Source organism: Lissotriton vulgaris, chromosome 2_1 (genome assembly GCF_964263255.1).
Source record: "Lissotriton vulgaris chromosome 2_1, aLisVul1.2, whole genome shotgun sequence".
Taxonomy (NCBI): Eukaryota; Metazoa; Chordata; class Amphibia; order Caudata; family Salamandridae; genus Lissotriton; species Lissotriton vulgaris.
The window spans coordinates 2,043,404,190-2,043,427,218 of NC_141687.1; the positions used below are offsets into that span (position 1 = coordinate 2,043,404,190).

Consider the following 23,029-nt stretch of genomic DNA (forward strand, 5'->3'; position numbering starts at 1 on the left):
TCAAGTTGATGGTAATGGCTTTTCCTAAATGCACAGTTTGCAATTAGAAAATGCTTGTTACATGCGCTAAGGGAATCACAAATTGCAATTCCCTATTTGTACTCACAATTTTTGGTAATCACTATTTTTGCAATTACCTAAAATTACGACTACGAAACCTTTCAGAAATCTTGAAAGGCTATTTTGCATTCGCAAGTGGCGGAAATTATTGATTTGCACTGTTTGCAAATGCAAAATTGTTTTGAACCATGTGGCTCTAAGTCAAGTAACTTTCTTCGAAGTGGTGGGACAGACATTAGAAGGATACAGAGTGTTCAATACATACGGGTTACTCATTGCTGTTGGCGGTTGGTTGCCGAATTCAGGCTTTTCCATGAACAGATAGAGTGGCTTTACAACCTAAATAATTAGCATTTATCATTAATAAATTGTTTTCCTACTCTATCGGTCAACCCAAACCATGTACTATTTTGTCTAAATTCTAGGAGCTATAAAGTCTTCTAGCAAATATGCTTTTTTCAATATAGCTACTTGATATTGACTTTGCAAGGCCAATGCCACTGTCACTTGCTATCTTAGTTAATAAAACAAATGGTTCTGTCGGGTGAAAACCAAGAGTGATTTATAGAGTACTGTTACTGTATTGGAGGACCCCCCTCCTAAGACAACACAATTCAGAACCTCACAATTAATGACTCGAGGTCTTATTCATTGCATTTTCATATTTTATATGAATTGAAGTCATTCAAATATTTCATGCAGTACAGATCAAAGACTGTCAACGTGAATTTTTGTGCAAAAGAAAGTGACAGTGGTGAATAGTGCTCAAGTGGTAAAAACTTCTTATATATGTACAGTGAGTGATACACATCTATACAATCAATATATACATATATACACAATTATTCATTTCAAGGCCATTCCTCATGGCTGTCTAGAGATTTTTCAATGTTTCTTTTAAGTATTTGAAATCCTAGAAGTCAATGGCCCGTTGTGGGATGTCGACGTTTCGACCCTTCTGCGCCTGTGTCTAAGGTCGCGGCGGGTCTTTTTCAAGACAGAGGTATGTTGCACGACAGTCCACTCGAATAGCAGGTCGTATTGAATCACCTGTAAGGGATGAGGCTCACTGGCCTTATAATCCGCTTCCAATCAGTGAAGGGATATAGTCGCTGGCTCCGAGGTCCCAGGATCTGCTGCGATGTGTCAGCTTCTAACTTGCTATCTTAGAGCACATTAAAGTTACACATATGAAGCCATTGTTAGTTGGATAGTGCAGGATAAACCAAAACCTATAAAAGAAAGTTTTCTATCAACGCCTGACAAGCGCGTACAGAGGATGGTTGGATCGAGAGCTTGCCATCGATTCCAAGGGAAAGAAGCAGTGGGAGCGGAAACCAGGACGGATACTCAGGAGCAGAATCTAAATGACACCAGTTCCATCAAGACAGACTTACTGCAGGTTTATGATCTGAGCTGTAGATTGGGATTGCCATTGATTCGAAGACGAAAGTGCGCCCTTTGCTCTTGTGAACCAGTTTCCCATTTCAATAGGCTAAAGGGAGGAGCCTGTATACAGTTTCAGTACTGACCTGTGTTAAAAGGCTCTGTTGAGACTCTGTTGTTTTCACTTTGCCTATGTAGGCACATTTCTCTATAGCTGAGTTAACACACACATTTGTAGCTCGATGGATGATTGTAGGAATTCACCAATCAGTGAGGAAAGGTATTGTACATCAATGTGTTTTCATGTGTAGCCACAGGCTCCTTGCCTAGTGAGAGAGGATTCAGTAGCAGCCGGCCTGTACCCTAACTTATCCTGGAGGGCTGTCTGACCCCATGGATGGGCGACAGGGTGGATCCGGGCATCCAGTGTTGATTTTCTGAAACAATGTATTGTGGCAGGCTAGAAGAAGGCACGTATATAGGCAGTGTGCACATCCGACAATAGTGGCTTGTATTTTCCGCAGATGAACCCTAGAAGTAGTGACACCTCAAGTGCTTGAGATGCCACTTGTGCAAACCGGCCCAATGCACAGTAAATGTACTAAAAGCTCCAGATGTACTAAAATGCTGCCAGCTGAATCAAAGTTCAAGATTCAGATTCTAGGTCTTTTTCTTCTCCTGGTTGCAAAGAGGTGAATGCTTGTTTAATAGCTTCCACATTACATTTTATGTCAGTGCTCAATGTTTTAATATACGGCAACTTTAGGTATGGGCCTGTTATTTCCTTTTGAGATTAAAGGCTACACATAAAATGAACTCCAGTTGATTCTGTTTTTCGTATGGCTCTTAACCTTTACCCATGACCAAGATTCTCTTCCTTATTCAATAGCTATGTATAAACATATGATTTGCTGTTTTGCTATGCTTACCACTATCAGTGCATAATGGGCGTGTACTCTGTGTGTTCTAGATGTCAATGAATGCGAAAGAGATCCATGCGGAAATGGGACTTGCCGGAATACTATTGGTTCGTACAACTGCCGCTGCTTCGATGGATTCATTCTGTCCCACAACAATGACTGCATAGGTAAAGTGCTGTTGTATTGTGTACAAAAGCTCTCTTTCATAGAGAGTCTCAGCATGATTGCATTATTTATCAAATCTGATCTCAGAATGCTCCTTTGCGTGCTAAGTCTGAATGATACTCAGAATGAAGGATAAGTGTGAGGTGCAGAAAAAGTACAGAATAACTACGCTTATTACTTTTCCTTGATGGTGATAGGTTTTTACTAAGAATGGTGTTCTTTCTGTGTTTTAATACTGCTTTATATTAAGAAGTTAACTTTTATAGCATTCAGTTAGCGGTATAGCTATCGATAACGCAGTCGGTGCAGTTGCACTGGAACTAAGGATTGTGTGGGGGACTTTGTAAACCAAGTGTGGTTGTCTTTAAATACCCAACCAGAGGGCATTATTCCTGCATGCATTATGGCCATGGCACCCCTGCAAGGTCATTGCACATAATATTTGATCATTTGGTTTTTCCAGATCTGGATGAATGTTCTACTCTAAATGGGCTCCTGTGCAGGAATGGCAACTGCATAAATACAGTTGGATCTTTCATGTGCCTGTGTAACGAGGGTTACGAGGTGGCTCCTGATGGAAGAACCTGCGTGGGTAAGTCAATCCATGATGCCAATTGCTCTGTAAGAGGAAAAAAATATATTTCTATTGGAGAAACAATGTTCATCAGCCCTTTAAAGGATGCATATATTGGCAATTCGTAACTGGGTATATAAAAGGTACCTTTGATTTTGATTTGATTTATTTGATTTGTAAAGTGCCCGAATCACCCCAATAGGGTATCTCCACGCTAAGACTGCCAGGAACTACTAAGGTGAAGTACATCAGAACAAGGTAGTCTTTAGCAGCTTTCTAAATACCAGATAGTTCATGCATTGACGTAACTGGATAGGGAGTAGATTCCAGTAAAGTGGGGCTAGGTGGTAGAAGGCTTTGCCGCCCAGAGGGGATTTTTTGAAGTGTGGGACATGGAAAAGTGCCTTAGACCCAGAGCAAAGGAGCATGTATGGAAGGTATCTGACAAATGTGTCCTCTAGGTAGCTGGGACACAAGTTGTTGATGGATTTGAATGCAATACAGCAGATCTTAAACCTGACCCTTTTACGAACTGGAAGCCAGTGTTGTTTTTGCAGGAGGGGAAGAGACACCGTTCTAGGGGGGACACTGAGCACCAGGCAGGCAGCTGTGTTCTGGACTACCTGCAATTTACTCAAAGAGCTTTTGTTGACTGCGATCAGCAAAGCATTGCAGTAGTCCAGACGGCTTAATACTAAATCCTGGATCTGGGTTTCCTTGTGCGGAGTGGCAAAAAGGGAAAGACTCTCCTGAGAAGACTAAGGTTGTGGAAGCAAGCACCAGTGGTAGTGGTGGCATGCTCCCCCAGAGTAAGTTTATGGTCAATTCGGAAACCTAGTTTTTTTACTACCTGTTTCGGACTTGGGCAGAGCCTAGTTCCTCTATCCACCATCTAGGAGACCACCTAACCGTTGCTTCTCCAAACAGCATTATTTCAGACTTCCCTGCATTAAGCTGTAGGAACTTATCCCTCATCCAGTCCACGGCGACCTTAATACCCTCCGAAAAGTTAGCCTGAATGTTGGTGTGGCTTTGTCAAATGAGAGTTGAAGTTGGATGTCGTCTGCGTAGGCTATGGGGATGAATCCTAACTTCCCCAGTAGTCCCGCTAAGGGAGTAACATAGATTTTGAACAAAGTATGGCTCGAACAAGAGCCCTGTGGAACTCCCTTGGTCACTCTGGTGGTCTGTGAGCGAAAAGTGCCTAAGTTGATGGTTTGAGTTCTTTCCGACAGGAAGTTAGACATCTATTTCAGGGCATTCCCTTTGATGCCTATATTCCTTAATCTCCTAAGTAAAGTCTGGTGAGAGATGGTATTGAATGCTGTGGACAGGTCAAGCAGCACCAAAAGTACCACCTGCCCATTATCCAACAGCATCCTGATATCATCAGTAACTGCCACCAGCGCAGACTCCTTACTATGCCTGGGCCGGAATCCCGATTGTGAGGCATCCAAACAATTTGAGGATTGATATTTATATGTTTTTCCAGAAGTTTGCTCTTTAGGGGGAGCAAGGAAATGGGATGATAACTGGATACGTCCTCTATAGGGGCTTTGGGATTTTTTCTGATGGGAAGGATTTGTGCCGCTTTCCACTCTAGTTGGAGAGTGCCTTCTTTTATAGACCTGTTTAGGATTGAGCAAATGGGGCTGGCAAGTTGTTTGGACAAAAAGGAGGCAGAATGAGGTCTATAGGGAACCCTGACTTAATGACTTTTAGAAGAGCTTCTGTCCTCTCAGATGTAAGTGTCGGGAAATTCTCTAGCTCAAGTACATTTGAAGTAACTAGAGGAAGGTCAAACTTAAGGCCTGTCTGAAATCCATTGGCCGACGTGATTTTTTTGTAGATCACATCAATTTTCTGAGTGATATAGTTTGCCATGTTATCACACAAGGTTTGAGATGCAGCATCCTCGGTGTTACAGGCCTTGGGGTTCGTAAATGTTTTTTAAATCCGGTAGAGTGTCCTAGGCATATTCCCTGCCTGCTCGAGTTGTAATGCAATGTAAGTTTTGCTTGCGTTTTTCAGATTCTTGTGACACTGCGTCATTGCTTTCTTAAAGGTTACTTTATCTTGCGGTTCGTGTGAGCGTCTCCAATGGCGTTTGAATTTTTTGCACTGACTTTTTTCAGACTGAAGAGTGGCAGTAGACTATGTAGACTGGTGACGTTTAGTGGGGGAGGGCACTGTTTCAGGGGGGCTAGGCGATCTACCGTGGAAATCAGGCTGGCAGTAAAAGTGGCTAGGCACATCTCAACACTATCCGAATCAGAGTTTTGTGGTGGGACAAAAGTTTCTTGAAAGTGGGTGGGCATGAGTTTGTGCCATTGTCTATACTACCTTTTAAGAGGTGGTATATGACCAGTACGTTCCTTGGGACCATTAATTTGAAACTCAATCATAGAGTGATCTGACCAAGATAGTGGTCGGAGTTGGAGAGTGACCCCGGGGGGAGATATATTAAAGCTCCTCTCCAACTGAGTTGTACATGCAAATCAATTCTGAAGACTAAGATCACCATCTTATCGTTGCATAGCTGGTCAAGGAAGGAGACTTTGATAGGGTCTCTGTATTCAATGGATCCGTCTTGTGAATGTATTGCTGCTTTAGGGAGGCACAATTTCTCAGAGATTTGTACAATAAAAAAGGCTTCATATTGAATTAAGTAAGAGTTCTGTGTGGGGTTATTATATGTCCTTGGTGCCTCTTGAACCTGTACTGTACCTGATCCTAGATCTTACGGCCTGGTAGAGATCTCTTCTCTTCCGCTTTAAAGCAGAAACAGTATGTCAGCTTTTGTGCTTCTGGGAGGACAGCAGCACTCTGGAGGGGGTCCCACTCTGTCTTGACCGTGTAATGGCTTAGCAGAACAAACTTTATAACATTTTGCATTCTTCTGCAAATTTTTTAACCCTCTGTTTCAACACTTTCTGAAACCCTTATTAAAGTCATCGGGCCACCAAATGTAGAGAGGCGCTATTTTCATTTGCTGAACAGTCATGATGTATGTTTGAGGGGTAGCTCATTCCTTAAAGTTGCATTGAAATGCAGGAAAACCACGGAAGACTTGATTCCTGGTCTGTCTCACTCTCCCACATTGTTACACATAGGCAAACTGTTCCCAAAGTAATCTTGAGGATGTTTTGATATTTGGTTTTATTCTGTGATAATAATAATAATCTTTATTGCATGATTAATTAAAATCTTTGCAATTAGACAATAAAAACAAGAAAGAGAAAAGTACATGAATAAAGCCTTTAAAAAAGCAATTAAAAAAAAACATTTAGAAAAGTTAAAAAGGTGAAAAAAGAACCATGCGGGTAGTACAGTACTATGCATTAGAGAAAAAGGTCTTTCATGATCAATTGTGACTTTGGTTATCAAAGGAAAATAGTCTTGAAGAGCAGAAGCCATTCACAATAAGACTAGCCCTGGGCGTAGTGGGCGTAGTGGGGCTTCGCGGAGCTACGCGAAGTGGGCGAGAAACTACGCCCACCTCCGCACTCCGCGTAGCCTCACTATGCACGAACCACTGGCCGCCACCCGCCTCCCTCCCGCCCTCCCTAAATACTTTAAATGAAGTGTAAAATAATTAAAATGCACTTACCTTGCCCGCCGCTGCCCGCCGCGTCCCCGGGGCTCGCTATCTTCATTGTTCCGTCTTGTTTACTAATGCGCATGCGCGGGCGGCCGCGCATGCGCATTTTCTCGTGAGAAATGCGCATGCGCGGCCGCCCGCGCATGCGCATTAGTAAACAAGACGGAACAATGAAGATAGCGAGCCCCGGGGACGCGGCGGGCAGCGGCGGGCAAGGTAAGTGCCTTTTAATTAATTTAAACTTTCCATTTAAAGTATTTAGTGAGGGCGGGAGGGAGGCGGCCAGCTACGCTCCGTCTGCGGAGCGTGCGTAGTGCCACCTGGCTCCGCCCGCTCCGCAAAATGCGGAGTAGGCGGCACTACGCACACTCCGTGCACGGAGCGTAGCTGGCCGCCCACCCCTAAATAAGACAAAGTTTTATTCTGTGTTTTACTTTGTCTAACAATGCAGCTTCACCTTCTAATGCACTTATGGACTGTATATGGATTTTAGACTTGTATTATGTATTAACTGGATATTTTTATCATGTTTAATTCTCTTTTGTGACCAAATAGGCCAAATCGAGATCTTTTGATTTGACTTAAATTGACTTGAATTGATCTGAGTGAGCCACAATATTGGTACTTATGGCTCATGGACCTGCTAATTAATCAACTTCTGTTTGGGGTTCTTATACTTCGGTCCCTTTACGAGGGAAGAATCACATATCAAACTGTACTTTCGGTTCATATGCTGGTTTGGGTTTTGGTGCTACAAGACAATGGTGTATGGGCAAAGTCTTAAAAGATGTTTTTGACACAAAAAATGAGAGTATGGTTTGCAGTGCCTAATATTGAAATATTGTAATATAGAAAACAGTCTGTCTTCATCCTACCCAAAAACAGAAATACAAATATGCATGTTAGTCCTTAGATTGTAAAACATTACTCAGTTTTTCTCATGATAAAAGTATAGAATTCTAATCAGCATTTTGTTTTTATAGACATCAACGAATGTTTAGTAGAGCCTGGAAAATGTGCCCCAGGAACATGTCAAAATCTGGATGGTACTTATAGATGTATCTGCCCTCCTGGATACATTTTGCAGAATGACAATTGTGAAGGTATATTTAATATATTACCAAACCTAAAAAATAATGAAATTGAGAGAACTGTCATTGTCCGTAGTCCGAATGAAGTCAGGTTCATGTAGTTGTTGTTAGTGTCTAGTAAAACAGAGTACTTACTTGTCAACAAATAGCAACTTTCCAAGTTAAGAGAATTGCAATATATAGACACAGCACACAAGTTGACTCTGTATGAGAAAAACACATATAAATGTGCCATCATGTGAAGTAATGCACAAAGGAAACATAGTGTAAGAAAATGTGTTAGGGTAATAGGTGCTGTGCTTGAATATGGCTGTTGTATCTCTGGGGTGACAGGTACAATGGAACAGAAATTCATCACAACAGATGATTAGGAGGAACTGAAGTTGATTAAGTTTACTTCAAAAGTTCCAGCAGAGTTAGTCGGGAGATATGAAGACGCCATTGGAATTAAATATTACCGGAAAGTAAAACCAAAAAAGTGTATTTACCTGTGTGTTACGAACACACTGCCATTTTATTATTCACTGATTGATATGTCAGGAAATGCTGAACTTGACTACATCTAATACTCAGAGATTGTAGATTTCCCTTTTGGTGGACCGTCACTGTTCAGTGCATAATACACATCTATTATTTTGAACAAGCTCTTGTGAAACAGGTCAAGCATTAGCGGGCATGGCACTTGTATTGGAGCAAGATATATAAAAAATATATTCAGCCGATAAAGGTTATGACTATTAGTGCATTACTGTTTTAGCTTGAGCGCCACGGAAGGAGCTACACATGGGTTTTAGAATAAAAGAACATACACATGTCATCATCTTCTGTCATGTTAGGTGTACAACTGCCTGAGTTAATGCTTCAATTCCTGACTGGTAATCATTACAAGATTTCACACAGTTGCTATGGTGAATTAGCTGTATGTGTTTCTTGTTCCCAATTGTACACCCAATGCATTTTCCTGAATTTGACTTCCTTTCACTTTTCATTGTGCTGTGCTTTTGTAGACAATCAAATGCATTTTCCATACCTTTTATTTTGCTTCACACATCGCCAGTATAGACTCTGATAAAGAACTTTGTTAAAGTGAAGTTGGAAAATTGCAGTGATCATGAACTACTTTCTGTGAGGGAGTATTCACAATTTTGGGCCCTTGTCTCACATCTGTTGTTTAGGCGCTCTACAACAAAGATTGTGTAAACATTTTTCAGGATAGGAAACTCTAACCTTGTTGCAGAGCGCATAAATATCAGGAAATCCTATGTAAGACAGAATTTCAATGCATGTTGTCAGACAAGCCAATTGGTAATTTATCTAGTATAAGATAACTGACTAATTTTATTTTGCTTGCCTGTTTCCATTGTGTTTTCCTCTACTTAGATATTGATGAATGTGTAGAGGAACCAGACATCTGTGCATTAGGCACATGCAGCAACACACCTGGCAGCTTCTTGTGCCTATGTCCTGATGAATTTGTGTTATCGTCAACTGGCAGAAGATGCATAGGTAAGCTGTGATGTGTCTACAGATGATATGCAATTCCACCTTTATTAATATAAAGTACACTGATTTGGAAAAAAAATCTCTACACATTTTTCTCAAACATTGGTATGTTTATAAAAAAAAGCTCCAAATGTAATTCTGGTCTTTTTATTACTGATCCTAATTTCCTTAGACACTCATGAGAACTGTTCGTATATTGTTGGAAAGTTGGAAATGGTTGTGAAACTGTAAAACACTTGTCACAAATACTTGTCAAAGTTCTAAAATACCATTGCTAAATGCACAAAAAGATGTTATTGTTTGTGGAAAAACGTATACTTTTTTCACAACCTGCTTCATAACTGACTCTTCTATATTTTTGACCAAGGAAGATTGTCTGTGGAATCACAACGTAAACTTTTAAAACACAACAAAATGTGCCCTCCTTTTTCGGTACACAGGTCTATTGTGTAAAAGGGTTATAAAATGCCTACTGTGACTAATTATGTAAAACAAGTTAAAAACATAAGTATTTGTGCTTCATTTCTAGCTGAAAAGATTAAAAGCATTTTTTTATTTTTTTAACAAACAGTATTATCTGTATAAAACCATTACTAATTTTCAGTCAGATAATCCCAACTGGTAGAAAAGGTATGCATTTAATTTGTGGGTTTCAAGACATTTAATGTTAAAAGTTTTTAAAATGTTACAAAGTAATTCCAGTTTATATTGAAAATTCAAATGAAATTAATACAAATACATAAAAATATTACTTATTATTTTTATATGAATTTGAAAACATAAGCTATACTAAAAATTGCACAATCTGTAAAACAAATGCCTTTCACAAATGCATGAAATATTATACATTCATTTCCCTAATAAATATAAAGTTGTAAAAATACATTAATCTTTCACCATACAGTAAATCTGAACTGACAACGTCATCAGACCCATACCAAATTAACAATACAGTGAGAATTGCCATGCTTTTTCTCTGGATGACTTTCATCGAATCTGAAACAAAAAGCCATGATGAGTGCCAGATTGCTTCCGATTTAGGGACAGTGGGTTTCAGGGAATACGTTTATTACTGATTTCCTTGACAATTAATGCCACCTGGTTTGTTGATGAGTAAGATGATACTTATTGGCTTTATTGAGTTCTTTTGTTATTCTATTAATTAACTTGTGATAAAGAGTTATAAAGAGTGTGTAAACATGATTGTATTTTCTTTCAGACTTAAGAGGAAGCTTCTGCTTTTCAAAGTTCGATGAAGGAAGGTGCTCTTCACCAAAACCCAAAAACCATACCAAACAGGAATGCTGCTGTGCCATCTATGGTGCTGGCTGGGGCGATCCATGTGAGATATGCCCAGTTGAAGGAGATGGTAAGTTGCAGATAGATGGTGCTCACTCTAGTCTGCAATGATAGGGGTAGTAGACCAGGGATTCTCATATCTTTGAGTTGATTCCAGCAGGGCCCTCAGAATGTTACAATGGATTCGCACAGTGAGGCCAGTTCAATCAATTTATAACACTTGCAAAATACAGTAATGTTGAAAGTGGAGTTAGTACTGTCACATCACTATTGTATTTTAACTACTAAAGACATTTTGAGCCAAATGAATCAAAGGTTTGAGAGCCCCTGGTTTAGTGTAATACACAAATAAAACAATGGAGATCATGAACAAACTGGTCTTAATATTAGAGCCCTAAAGTTCACATGTAGTAAGCCTTTTTGCAGTCACAAAACCTATGATTTACAAAGTCACATGGTTTGTCTCCATAAAAGGGTCTAGGGCTATGTACTAAATCCCTTTAATGAGTCAGCAAAGCCTTTCTGACTCAGTAAAGGCATTAAATAAAATATTCTGAATCACAATTAGTACAGGTTGTGAAAGGGCATCCACTCTAATTGGAATTAGAAGTAATGTGTATCAATGATTTACGACTGTTTGCCTTTGTGACTCATGACTGGCAGCCAGCCTTGCGAAAGAGAGGACTGCCACCGACAGGCCGGTGGTGGCCGTCTGCTCGACAGCCAGTACAGCAGTCCAACAGCCACTTATGATGTGATCATTCGGAGCGCAGTGGGTGGAGGGACTGACTAAGCTCCCACAGGCGCAAAGAGCCCACGGGGGCGTTGGTCCGCCTGTAATCCCTACAATGGGAGAAGTGCCTGCAAAGCCATAGGGATTATGATGGCCCTTTTCCCTCTGCCTTTACATGGCGGTCTGAGTGCCACGTAAAGGTAGATTAAAAGGGACTTTGATGGCTGCTAGCAGGGCCCCCGTCCCCCGTGAGCCTCAGCAATAGGCCCAGGGGGCACATGTGGTGACCCTCCACCCCACCAAACATCCATGCACCATGTGATGCCTGGCACACGGTGAATGGATGTTTGCAAAATACCTTTTCCCATTGTCTTGTCCTGCAGTCCTTTTCTGGGCTGCAGCACAAGCCGCAATGGAATATTGCATTTTTCGAACTGCCTACACAGTGGTTGCATCCTAATTAGGTGGGTGGAACTGCCGACTACATGTCGGACGGTTCCATTACTGCTGCGATGGCGGTCGGACGAGCGACCATCGTAATCAGGTCCTTAGTCTGCATTCTGGATTTTAAGGAGAAATATAGTGTAGTTCAGTAAAAATGTAATATGTGCAAAATTAAAAAAAAAAATTCTACTGCACCAAATTTCCCATAAAAGCCAGAACGTAGGCTAAGTTTGGTTTAAACTATATTTTGTACTTTCAATTTTGGAAGGGTGAAACGTTTAGGTGCCTGTTACGATCTCGCTAGGAAGGCCTCCAGACGGGTTCCATAACTAGCAAATCCGATTCGGAGCCTATGTTTCCGACTGAATCGTCTCCCGTTTCGAATGACCAAGTACGATGCAAAGATCTCGTCTGCGTCGACCTAATAATTTCTGAACCTGATCCTGTCAGTCCAACTCGTTTGCATCCGAATCGTGCCACGCAATGGAGCCGGCTTCCGAAAGAGCGAGTACCATGGACAATTCGGACAGCCGTATCGACTCGATATCTGCGAGATGAAATGGCTGTTGGAATCAGACTCCAGGGGCTGTAGCAGGCCCACCTTCACCGGGGCCCTCTGAATCGCTCCCTTGGGGGTACCCATGGGTCCCCCCTTTCCATTCATGCACAGTGTGGTGGGCACCATGGAGTGCCCACCACAGAGTGTACGCTTTTACCCACACACCCATTTTTGCTATGGGAGCCTGTGTACGCGTTTTGTATACTGGCTTCCATAAAGTTCAATGAGAGTCCGAGCAAACCGAGTCTGTCACCATATAGGTGCATCGGTATCTGTCACTCGGACTTGCGGATCGCAATTCGCTAGGAAAGCCCTCTGGATCTGAGTCGTATGGAGGGCTTTTCTAGCAAGATAGTAATTAGCCCCTTAGTCTGTGTTTTGAGTTGTACGGGGAAATATAGTGTAGTACAGTTTCCTTAAAAAAATTAAGCTAATAATTAAATGTGCAAACAATAAACAAACACTTTACTACACTCTATTTCCTCTTAAAAACCAGAACGCAGACTAAGAGCCTCATTTTGATGGCAGGGAGACTGTCACAGACAGGCCATCAGTGGCAGTCTGTCTGACATCCAGTGTATCCGTCCAACCGCCGTATTAAGATACTGACGGTCAGAGCGATTTGGCCAGGAGGAGAGACTAACGCCTCCGACAGGCTCAAGGAGCCCATCAGGGCAGCAGTCGGTGCCTAATCCCTATAATGGTGGCGGTGCCTGTAGAGACACCTCCGTAGGGATTAGGATGCCCTTTTACATGGCAGTCCCACCACCATGTAAAGGCAGACGTAAAGAGACCCTGTGGACCTCCACTATGGGGACAGGGGGGCACATGTGGTGCCCCCCCAAACATCCATGCAACGTGTGCCAGACACCACATGGTATGCATTTTGACTCTATGCTAATCGACTCCACAAGACTAATTTATGCCACTCCGCTCTGCACCACTCCACTCTGCCACTCCACGCCATTTAACTCTAAGCCACTCCACTCTACATCACTCTGCTGTACACCACTCCACTCTTTGCAACTCCACTCTTCTCCAGTTCCTGCTATTTCACTCTATGCCACTCTGTCACTCTACTCTACGCAACTGATTTCTGCGCTATTTGTCTCTACACCACTCTCTTTTATGCCACTCCAATCTGCACTACTCCTCTCTACGCTATTCCTCTATGCACCACTCCACTGTATATCACTATATGTCATTCCACTCTTCCGTATTCCACTCTACGTCACCCCACTGTACGCCTTTCTAATCTACGCAGCTCCACTCTACGGTATTCAACTCTACACCACTCCACTATACATTACTCTATTCCACTCAACCTTAAGGTATTCCACTGGACGCTACTCCACTTTATGCCCTTCCACTCGACTCCATTCTATGACACTCCAATTTACGACATAATACATCACTCTACTCTACTGTACTCTATATCAGTCTGTTTAATGACACTCCACTCAATTTAGTATACCCTCCATACAGACTGTTAGAAACTCGTTAACCACACTACATTGACTATAATTCACCACTCTACCAAGCACAGTGTTTTATAACTGATTTCAATACACATGCCATGAGTCTTGTTAGAAATGCTATGATTAAATATGCTATCAATCAAGTCGGATTTGTAGAGCGCGGCTAATCACCCGCCAGGGTATCCAGGCACCAGATTTTGTTGTAAAAGCTGTTAGTTAGTTCTCTGTGTAATTACATTTTTCAAATACCTTACATTAAAGATCATTGTGATTTATTTGATTTGCAGTAGCTTATTTTATGAATTGAAAAATAACAGATTAGTTTGACTACAGTGGTGCTTTAGTCAAATGTTGCGGGCCTGCCACGGTTCTTATTAGTCAATGTGAATAAATCCCTGGGCCATATTTAAAACTCATTTTTAATGTAGTCCACATGCTTGGGGCATCTGAAAAGCTGTTAGACACTGCAGCATCATTATCAAGAGACGAGTTGCAAAAATAGCTGACCTACAGTACTAATAGAAAATGCAAGGAGTTCTAGGCTCAGGGCAGTAGTCCAGCTGTACTTAAAGAAATATATATTTTCATGTCATTATTAGTTAAGTAAAGAATTGATAAAGTGCTGAGTCGACCTTTGATATCACCTTGATGTGCTGAACCCTTAGTCAGGCAGGGTCTAACCAAATTACACACAGATTTGTTACATTGAAAATGGTTTTAAACAGATTACCCATGGTTATTTTGTAAAGATGAGACAGCATGTTTACATGCATTATTTCTCAAGATATGTTTTTTAAAGTTAGGTCCATACTTGGATATGCACATGTTAAATGTAATTATTCATGCCGGGATCTTGTGCTTGGCAAACCGTAAAGCCCGACTAATCCTGCTGGTAGGGAATATATTCCATTACTAATTTTCAACAAAATGTGTTCCTTGCGTCAGATGTTCTAATGATAGTTCCAGTGGCCATTCCTTCCAATAATGTGCTGTTCAGCTAGCTGAGAGCACATTGTGGCTTTGGACCAGTAGATATGGGCTTGCCAGATGCGCTGGCAGTTTGTTGCCAAATCTAAATAATATCTCGGTGAAAGATCTCAAAATTGCTGTGAGAACTGTAATTGTGGAAAGGGGCGACCACTCGGTCCCCCCGAACGTATGGTGGAGTGCCTCGATCCCCCCGGGAAGCCATTTTTGGGCGGGAGGCGTGTCTCGGCTGGTATGCCCGAAGCGGCGTAGCCGGGGCGCGCTTTTTCCCGCCCTAGAGTGGGCTGGCCTAGACACCGACGTAGCCAGCCCCGCCCTAGGGGCGGGCAGGGGCGGGTTCTCGCCCGCCCCGAAGACGGATAAAAAGAGACGCAAGACCCGAAGACGTCCTCTTGTTCTTGTGCTCCGAAGCTGCACCTCCTCGCTACACGTGAGCTCGGGACAGAACGAAGAGCCAATTTTGAGCGTTTTGATCCTTTTTCTTGTCTTCTAGATACTTCCTCGGGGAGATGCCCAAGAAAGGCGCGAAGAGAATGACGACCGACCAGATGGTGCGGGCCCTTTGCAAAGAAGTGTCCGACATAAAGAAACGGTTGGCAGAACGGGACGGGGAGGAGGGTACGGGCCCTGCGCCGGCTGGAGGGAGACCTAAGAGGCCGAGAAGGGTTCCAGCCGGTGGAGACGTCCCGGTTCCCTCTGCCCCGCTCGAGGCGCCGACCCCAGTACCGATCGAGGGGAATCCAATCCCTGTTGTCGTCACCCCGACACCCAAGGGAGACATGCCCCCCGAGCTGGCAGCACAGCTAGCAGCATGGTTGGGGGATAGTAGTGATGGCGCCGCGGCTGCCGAGGCACAGGCGCTGATAAAAGGACTTCGTGAGAAAAGGGAGGCGGCTAAAGACAAGCCGCAAGCGGCAGAAGTCGCGTCCGGTTCAGGTAAGCGGCCATTGCCGATTGCAAGGGACGAGTCAGCACCCTCTCGTAGAGAGAGACTGGGACAACATGTGCCTTTGGCTATAAAGGAAAAGATCTGGTCTGGGGAGTATGTGAATATTTTCTCCTTGCTTGTTGACCATTATGATATGGAGCATGTTAAAAGTCAGAAGGACTTAATGCATCCGAGTGTTTGGCGCGCAAAAATGGCCGCCTTTAAGGTGAATGAGAATATTGGCAACTGGGGCAATGCGTGGGGTATTTTCACATCGATTTTGGGGGGTCGTAGGCCCGAGTTGCTTCCTGAGTTTCCCGTTTATCAATCACGAATTATGGGGTACTCGACATCGTATCAAGGTAACCATTGGTTTTGTTATGACAACCTGTTCAGGAAAGAGAAGGAACATAACAAGAGTTTGACTTGGGATTGTTACGATTCTATAACATGGGATAAAATGAAAGAATCGGGAATGTTAAGAATGCCATTGGTTGGGAGCAATGTTATTGATTACTCCCGCCAAAATGTGGGGACGCCCTTTCGTCCAAGTACGAGCACCGACGACCAGTCAAGGCCCGCAGGCAATACAGGGAGAAAGGGTTTCTGTTTTAATTTTAACAAAGGGAAATGTACCAGGCCTCCGGGATTGTGTAAATTCAAACACGAATGTAGTACGTGTGGGTCGTCCCATCCTGAGTCATCGTGCAGAGCCAGAACGGGTGAGAATGGGGGTAAGGGGGGCGCCAAACAGGTCTAAGCTTGGCCGAGGGGCGCCGTTACCAACCCCGATTGATACCTTGGCAATGATTCCCTGGCTCAGCGAATACCCGGATCGTACTTCTGCCGGGGTGCTGCGGTACGGTTTTTCACATGGTTTCCGCATCCCGGTGGGGGACTTTCAGGGGGTAGGGATGTGCAAAAATCAACTTTCCGTGTTGCAACATACATCTGTAGTGCATGAGAAAATTCAGAAAGAGGTTAGCCGGGGACGGGTTGCCGGCCCGTTTAGTGTACCCCCGGTACCGAATTTTGTTTGTTCTCCGTTAGGGGTGGTCCCCAAGAGGGACCCAGGTGAGTTCCGTTTGATCCATAATCTGTCTGCTCCACATGGTCTTTCGGTGAACAACGCAATTGATCCGGAAGTTTGTTCGGTGCGATACGCATCGTTTGATGAGGCGGTAGCCATCTTGAATCGCCTGGGGCCCGGGACGTTGATGGCGAAATCTGATATCGAGTCAGCGTTCCGGTTGCTCCCGGTACACCCAGACGATCAGCGTCTTTTGGGATTCGGGTTCCAGGGGTCATTTTACATGGATAGGTGTATGCCAATGGGTTGCTCTATATCATGTGCTTATTTTGAGCAATTCAGTACTTTCCTGCAATGGGTGTTTACTAAGAAAACGGGTTTTCGAAATGTAATGCACTACCTTGACGACTTTTTGTTCCTGGGCTCCGCCGGAAGTCCCGAATGTGCCCAGGCCTTAGATGAATTCTGTGTGTTGATGGGTCATTTTGGTGTGCCATTGGCAACGGGTAAGACTATGGGTCCCACGACTTGCCTCGAGTTTTTGGGGATCGAGTTGGACTCAAGGGAGGGGTGTTTCCGTTTACCAGCTAGCAAAGTGTTGAAATTCAGGACAGCCCTCCAAGTATGTTTAAATGCACCTAAGGTTACACTGCACCAGTTGCAACAATTAGTGGGAAAGTTGAACTTTGCCTTGAGGGTGATCCCAATGGCTCGCCCGTTTTCCCGCTCGATTGCCCAATCAATGGTTGGCTTAAGAGAAGGGCATCATCGCACGAGATTATCGGCCGAAGTCCGCCAGGACATGCGGATTTGGTTAGCATTTTTGGCGGACTTCAATGGCCGAGTCGTCTGGAACAAGCCAGCCGTGTCCTCCGAAGAGCTTGGGCTATGGACAGATGCAGCAGGAAGTATAGGTTTTGGCGCCATCTTCGGCACAAAATGGTCTGCACAAAAGTGGCCCCTATGGTGGCACGAGAAGGGGCTGACGGGTAATATAGCTTTCCTTGAACTATTTCCCATTCTGGTGGCCCTGAGTACATGGCCAGACGGGTTCAGAGATCATTCTGTCGTGTTCTGGTCCGACAATATGACCGTGGTAGAATGCATCAATAGTCAGGCAGCCCGTTGTAAATTGATTTTGAGGCTGCTCAAAGAAATTGTCTTACTGTGTATGCAACTGAACGTGATATTCAGAGCAAAACATGTCCCAGGGGTGATGAATCAGGCTGCTGATGCACTGTCTCGTTTTCACATGCAGGCTTTCTCGGGTTTCCTTCCTTCAGCGGACCCAGAGCCGGCACCCTTCCCCGAAGCTCTCTGGTCTCTCGGTGCCCCGAACTTCGTCACCTCGTGGGAGAGAGTCTAGCACCCAGGACAAGGAAGGCATATGAAGGGGCGTTTCAGGCCTATTTAGCCTTTTTGGGGGAAGAGAGAGGGGGACTGTGGGGGCAGGAAGAGTGCGTAGTACTTTTTCTGATGTCTTTACGTAGGGCTGGGAAATCGGTGGCTACGGCCCAAAGGCATCGTGCCGCCATTTCCTTTGTTGCCAAGGCCCATGGCATCCAGGACCCGACAGCGTCTTTTACGGTACAAAAAGCGCTGCGTGGGTGGCAACGCCTAGAGGGTCGCAGAGTAGACGTAAGACGACCGATAGGTCTGGATAGGTTGGCCCAGTTACTGGCCTCACTCCCTAACACGTGCTCGTCCCCTTTCGAGACCTGTTTGTTCCGGACTGCATTTACGCTGGCATTTCACGGGGCTATGAGAGTTAGTGAGCTGGTTGCAAGGAACAAACAGGATGTGTCGGGGGGCTTGTGCAGGGAACATGTCCGGATCAGGGGCGATGCGATGATTGTCTCCTTTCTCAGGTCCAAGTCCGACCAAGACGGGAGGGGGGACTGCACGATCATTCGCCGGACCCCCGGATCCTCCATGTGTCCGGTACAGTGCTTAGAAGACTACCTAGCACGAAGGGTGGCATCATGGGGGGGGACATTGTTGAGGCATGCAGACGCCACCCCACTGACGAGGTTTCAGTTTCAGCGGGTGCTTGCAATGGCCATTGCCGCAACGGGCTTGGACCCGGGCGAATTTGGGACCCATTCCTTTCGGATAGGGGCTGCCACTGAAGCTACAGCCAGGGGTCTTAATGTAGAACAAGTAAAACGTGTGGGGCGTTGGTCCTCCAATTGTTATAAGAGGTACGTGCGATTGCACATGTTGTGAAGCTGTAATCATGTACTCACGCCTCTTGTCTTTGTTTGTTTTCAGTTGCGCAAGCCTACGAGGCAGGGCGGACTGTGCAGTCGACCCAACACCAGGCCAGCGGTTGCACATCACCGGCTGTAAGGAAGGAGGTGTGGGTCGTGGGCCACTCATACGTGAGACGGGCCGCGGACGTATTCAAAGCAGGTGACATGGTTCACGTACCTGGGGAATACGGGTACAGAGTGTCCTTCTACGGAAGGGGCGGTCTCTGTATTGACCAGTTTCAGGCATTTTTTGAGGGTTTGTTAGAGCGGATGAGGTCACCGCCGTCCATAGTCATAGTGCATTTAGGGGGTAATGATTTGGTCACTACCGGTAGACGACTTCTCCTGGAGACTATGCTTTCCACGGTAAGTTGGTTAGCAAGGAGAGTTCCGGGGTGCATAATTGCGTGGTCTCATATGATCCCACGAAAAGTATGGCGGGGGGCTATCTCGATCCCTGCTTTAAATCATTCTGTTAGAAAACTGAATAACAAAGTGAGTAGGTTGTTCCGTTCCAAGACATTGCATTCGATCTCGCATAGTTGTATTAATGATGACAGTATGTATCTGGGGGATGGTGTGCATTTGTCGAGGGTGGGGAATGAGTTACTCATAGGAGACTTCTTAGCCTGGTTAAAATCATTAAGACATGACCTTTAGGTAGGAGTTTTGTGGGGGGTCCGGATAGCCGGTCAACTATCCGGACCTGTGGCGGTAAGGTCATGATCGGTGAGCACTAATTGGTAGATCCCTATGAGTGGGCGTCACCCAACACGGATGGGAGCGCTCGGGAGAGGTGGCCATTGGCCCCTCAGTGGGGAGGCGGTCCCGTCTAAGGGCGGGTCGCCGGAAGTAAAGGAAAGGCGGTCAAGGCCCCTTCCGTTGGAGGAGGGGTTACAGCCCCCTCCTGGGGAATTTCCCGGGGCCAGGGTCATCTGCGACGGCAGATGCGGTAAGTTGTGTGGGATGGGGGGAGGTCCACGATACCTTCTAGATACCACACACAAGTCTTCGAACGACCTTTAAATGGCGTCGAGTCTTAAGTGCCCCCGTCAAGTCAAGGGAAATTGTTAGTAGTTGCACTTGAGGTAAGCCTCTGTGCTGTCGCCCCTCACAAGTGGGAGGGGTAAGTCTGGTTAGGGATCTTGACACCGGTTATGACCTTGCCGTTGGCCCTTAAACGTTAGGATGTACAATTTCAGTTTTTCTAGAGAATGTTTTTGTTGGATGCTAGTTCGGCTAGGAGAAACTCTGTATTAGAGAATATGTTAAGGTGAGCCAAACATCGCAATGTGATAATGAAATTGTACATAAAATGAAACGTTTAATGTTTTAATTTTTTGTTTTAATAAATACGGCCGGGGGAGGGTCACTCCCTCCCCACATCCAAAAACTTCAAGAACTGTTTCCGGTTTCCCTTCCTTTTGGGGATTGTGTTGAGAGGGGGTGGCGGGTATCTCAGCCATATGGAAAGGGGCGACCACTCGGTCCCCCCGAACGTATGGTGGAGTGCCTCGATCCCCCCGGGAAGCCATTTTTGGGCGGGAGGCGTGTCTCGGCTGGTATGCCCGAAGCGGCGTAGCCGGGGCGCGCTTTTTCCCGCCCTAGAGTGGGCTGGCCTAGACACCGACGTAGCCAGCCCCGCCCTAGGGGCGGGCAGGGGCGGGTTCTCGCCCGCCCCGAAGACGGATAAAAAGAGACGCAAGACCCGAAGACGTCCTCTTGTTCTTGTGCTCCGAAGCTGCACCTCCTCGCTACACGTGAGCTCGGGACAGAACGAAGAGCCAATTTTGACCCACCCACCAGCCCCTGAGGACAGCAAGTTGTTGTGCAATAAAGTGAATTTATAAGTTTGTTTTTCCATTCCGTTTACAGGCTGTGAAAGTATCAGTTTGTTGTTGATCAGAATAAAGTATGGTGAATATTGTGTAGTTTGTTTCGATAAAAATGATTTGGTGTAGTGTTGTATTTTTTAGCATGTTCCTTCGGTCGTAGCGACCAATGTTTTTTGTAGGTTTGAATAAAAATTGTCGTATTTATTTTTGGTAGGCGGTAAGGTCATGATCGGTGAGCACTAATTGGTAGATCCCTATGAGTGGGCGTCACCCAACACGGATGGGAGCGCTCGGGAGAGGTGGCCATTGGCCCCTCAGTGGGGAGGCGGTCCCGTCTAAGGGCGGGTCGCCGGAAGTAAAGGAAAGGCGGTCAAGGCCCCTTCCGTTGGAGGAGGGGTTACAGCCCCCTCCTGGGGAATTTCCCGGGGCCAGGGTCATCTGCGACGGCAGATGCGGTAAGTTGTGTGGGATGGGGGGAGGTCCACGATACCTTCTAGATACCACACACAAGTCTTCGAACGACCTTTAAATGGCGTCGAGTCTTAAGTGCCCCCGTCAAGTCAAGGGAAATTGTTAGTAGTTGCACTTGAGGTAAGCCTCTGTGCTGTCGCCCCTCACAAGTGGGAGGGGTAAGTCTGGTTAGGGATCTTGACACCGGTTATGACCTTGCCGTTGGCCCTTAAACGTTAGGATGTACAATTTCAGTTTTTCTAGAGAATGTTTTTGTTGGATGCTAGTTCGGCTAGGAGAAACTCTGTATTAGAGAATATGTTAAGGTGAGCCAAACATCGCAATGTGATAATGAAATTGTACATAAAATGAAACGTTTAATGTTTTAATTTTTTGTTTTAATAAATACGGCCGGGGGAGGGTCACTCCCTCCCCACATCCAAAAACTTCAAGAACTGTTTCCGGTTTCCCTTCCTTTTGGGGATTGTGTTGAGAGGGGGTGGCGGGTATCTCAGCCATATGAAATAATGTTAATGTTGTATTGTTTCTAAGCCTATCATCATTCTGAAGGATGATGTACATGTGCACACATTCACAATAAAATCCAAGTTTTTAATAATGTTGGGAAGTTTAGTCTGGATGAAAAGATAGAAGCTGTGAGCCAAGCATTCTCCAGAGTAAGAAAGGCTGAAAAATAGGACCATAATCTTAGTCTCTTACTTCTAAAGAGAAGTTATTAACAGGCATAAATGTAGGCTTCTGCGATTCCTTAATTGCGATTAATAAGGAATCGCAATTAAGGAATTGCAAAAGCCTATGCATGTAGGAATCGCTATAAAATTAGCGATTCCCAAACATTCCTTAATTGCGACTCGCAAATTGTGAGTCGCAATTAAGGAATGCCTTCCCATTCATTGATGGCCTGCAGGCCCATAGGAATAAATTGGAAATTGCATGTGCAATTTGCGAGTACCAATAGGTACAAGGGTGTCAAAAGGACCCCCCCGTTGCACTCCTGAAATTGATCTGTGCACGCACATTTTGCACACACATGCCCCAACGGCATTTGTGTGTGTAACCTACAACTTGCATTTTTCAAAGTTTTTGCAAATTACCATCAAGTACAAATTTATGGTAATTTGGGCCCCATATTAGCAAAATCGAAATTTGTGATTCCGTCATTTAAGGAATCGCAATTTGCAATTCCTTAAATGCAACCGCAATTTAAGAAATCTCAAAAATTTGAGATTTCTTAAATTGCGAGAAGCTGATAGGTTGATGCATCACAGAAGCCCTTTTTGCAGGTGCAAAAGGCCGATTTTTGTGAATCGCACCGTTTGCGCTTGCAAAAATGGTTGATGCATGTGCCTGTAAGTATTCCTAGTCCTAGACTATGCAACGCATGTGAACAGTCTAGAGCGTTGATCCTTATTTCAACCTCTTTTACATGCCTGAGTTCTATATTTGTGATATAGTTACTCTGTTTATTTATGGGAATGGCCGATATCACTGTGCTGAGGGGGAGGGGTGGGGGCTGGGTGGAGGCACCAAAGACCGGTTTGAGGGTCAGGGAAAACCTTTACCACCCATAGACCTTTAACATACATGCCTTAAAAACGCAATTCGTTTTAAAGGCATGCATGGTTAAGGTATGCACTTTGTAAAAATTGCTTGGTAAAGGTTATGTGTGGTAAAGGCTTTCACGTTATAACTCATGCGTGGTAAAGGCATGCA

The 23,029-nt window shown here is 44.6% G+C and overlaps 1 protein-coding gene across 1 annotated transcript in view; it reads left to right on the forward strand.

The window, feature by feature from the left end:
• Window positions 1-23,029, forward strand: part of FBN1 (fibrillin 1) — a 622,956-nt gene that overhangs the window by 533,310 nt on the left and 66,617 nt on the right. The window contains exons 46-50 of the mRNA XM_086958277.1: window positions 2,417-2,533; window positions 2,995-3,123; window positions 7,690-7,809; window positions 9,178-9,303; window positions 10,520-10,669. Of these exons, the coding sequence (XP_086814403.1) occupies window positions 2,417-2,533; window positions 2,995-3,123; window positions 7,690-7,809; window positions 9,178-9,303; window positions 10,520-10,669 (642 nt within the window). The remainder of the gene's footprint in view (window positions 1-2,416; window positions 2,534-2,994; window positions 3,124-7,689; window positions 7,810-9,177; window positions 9,304-10,519; window positions 10,670-23,029) is intronic.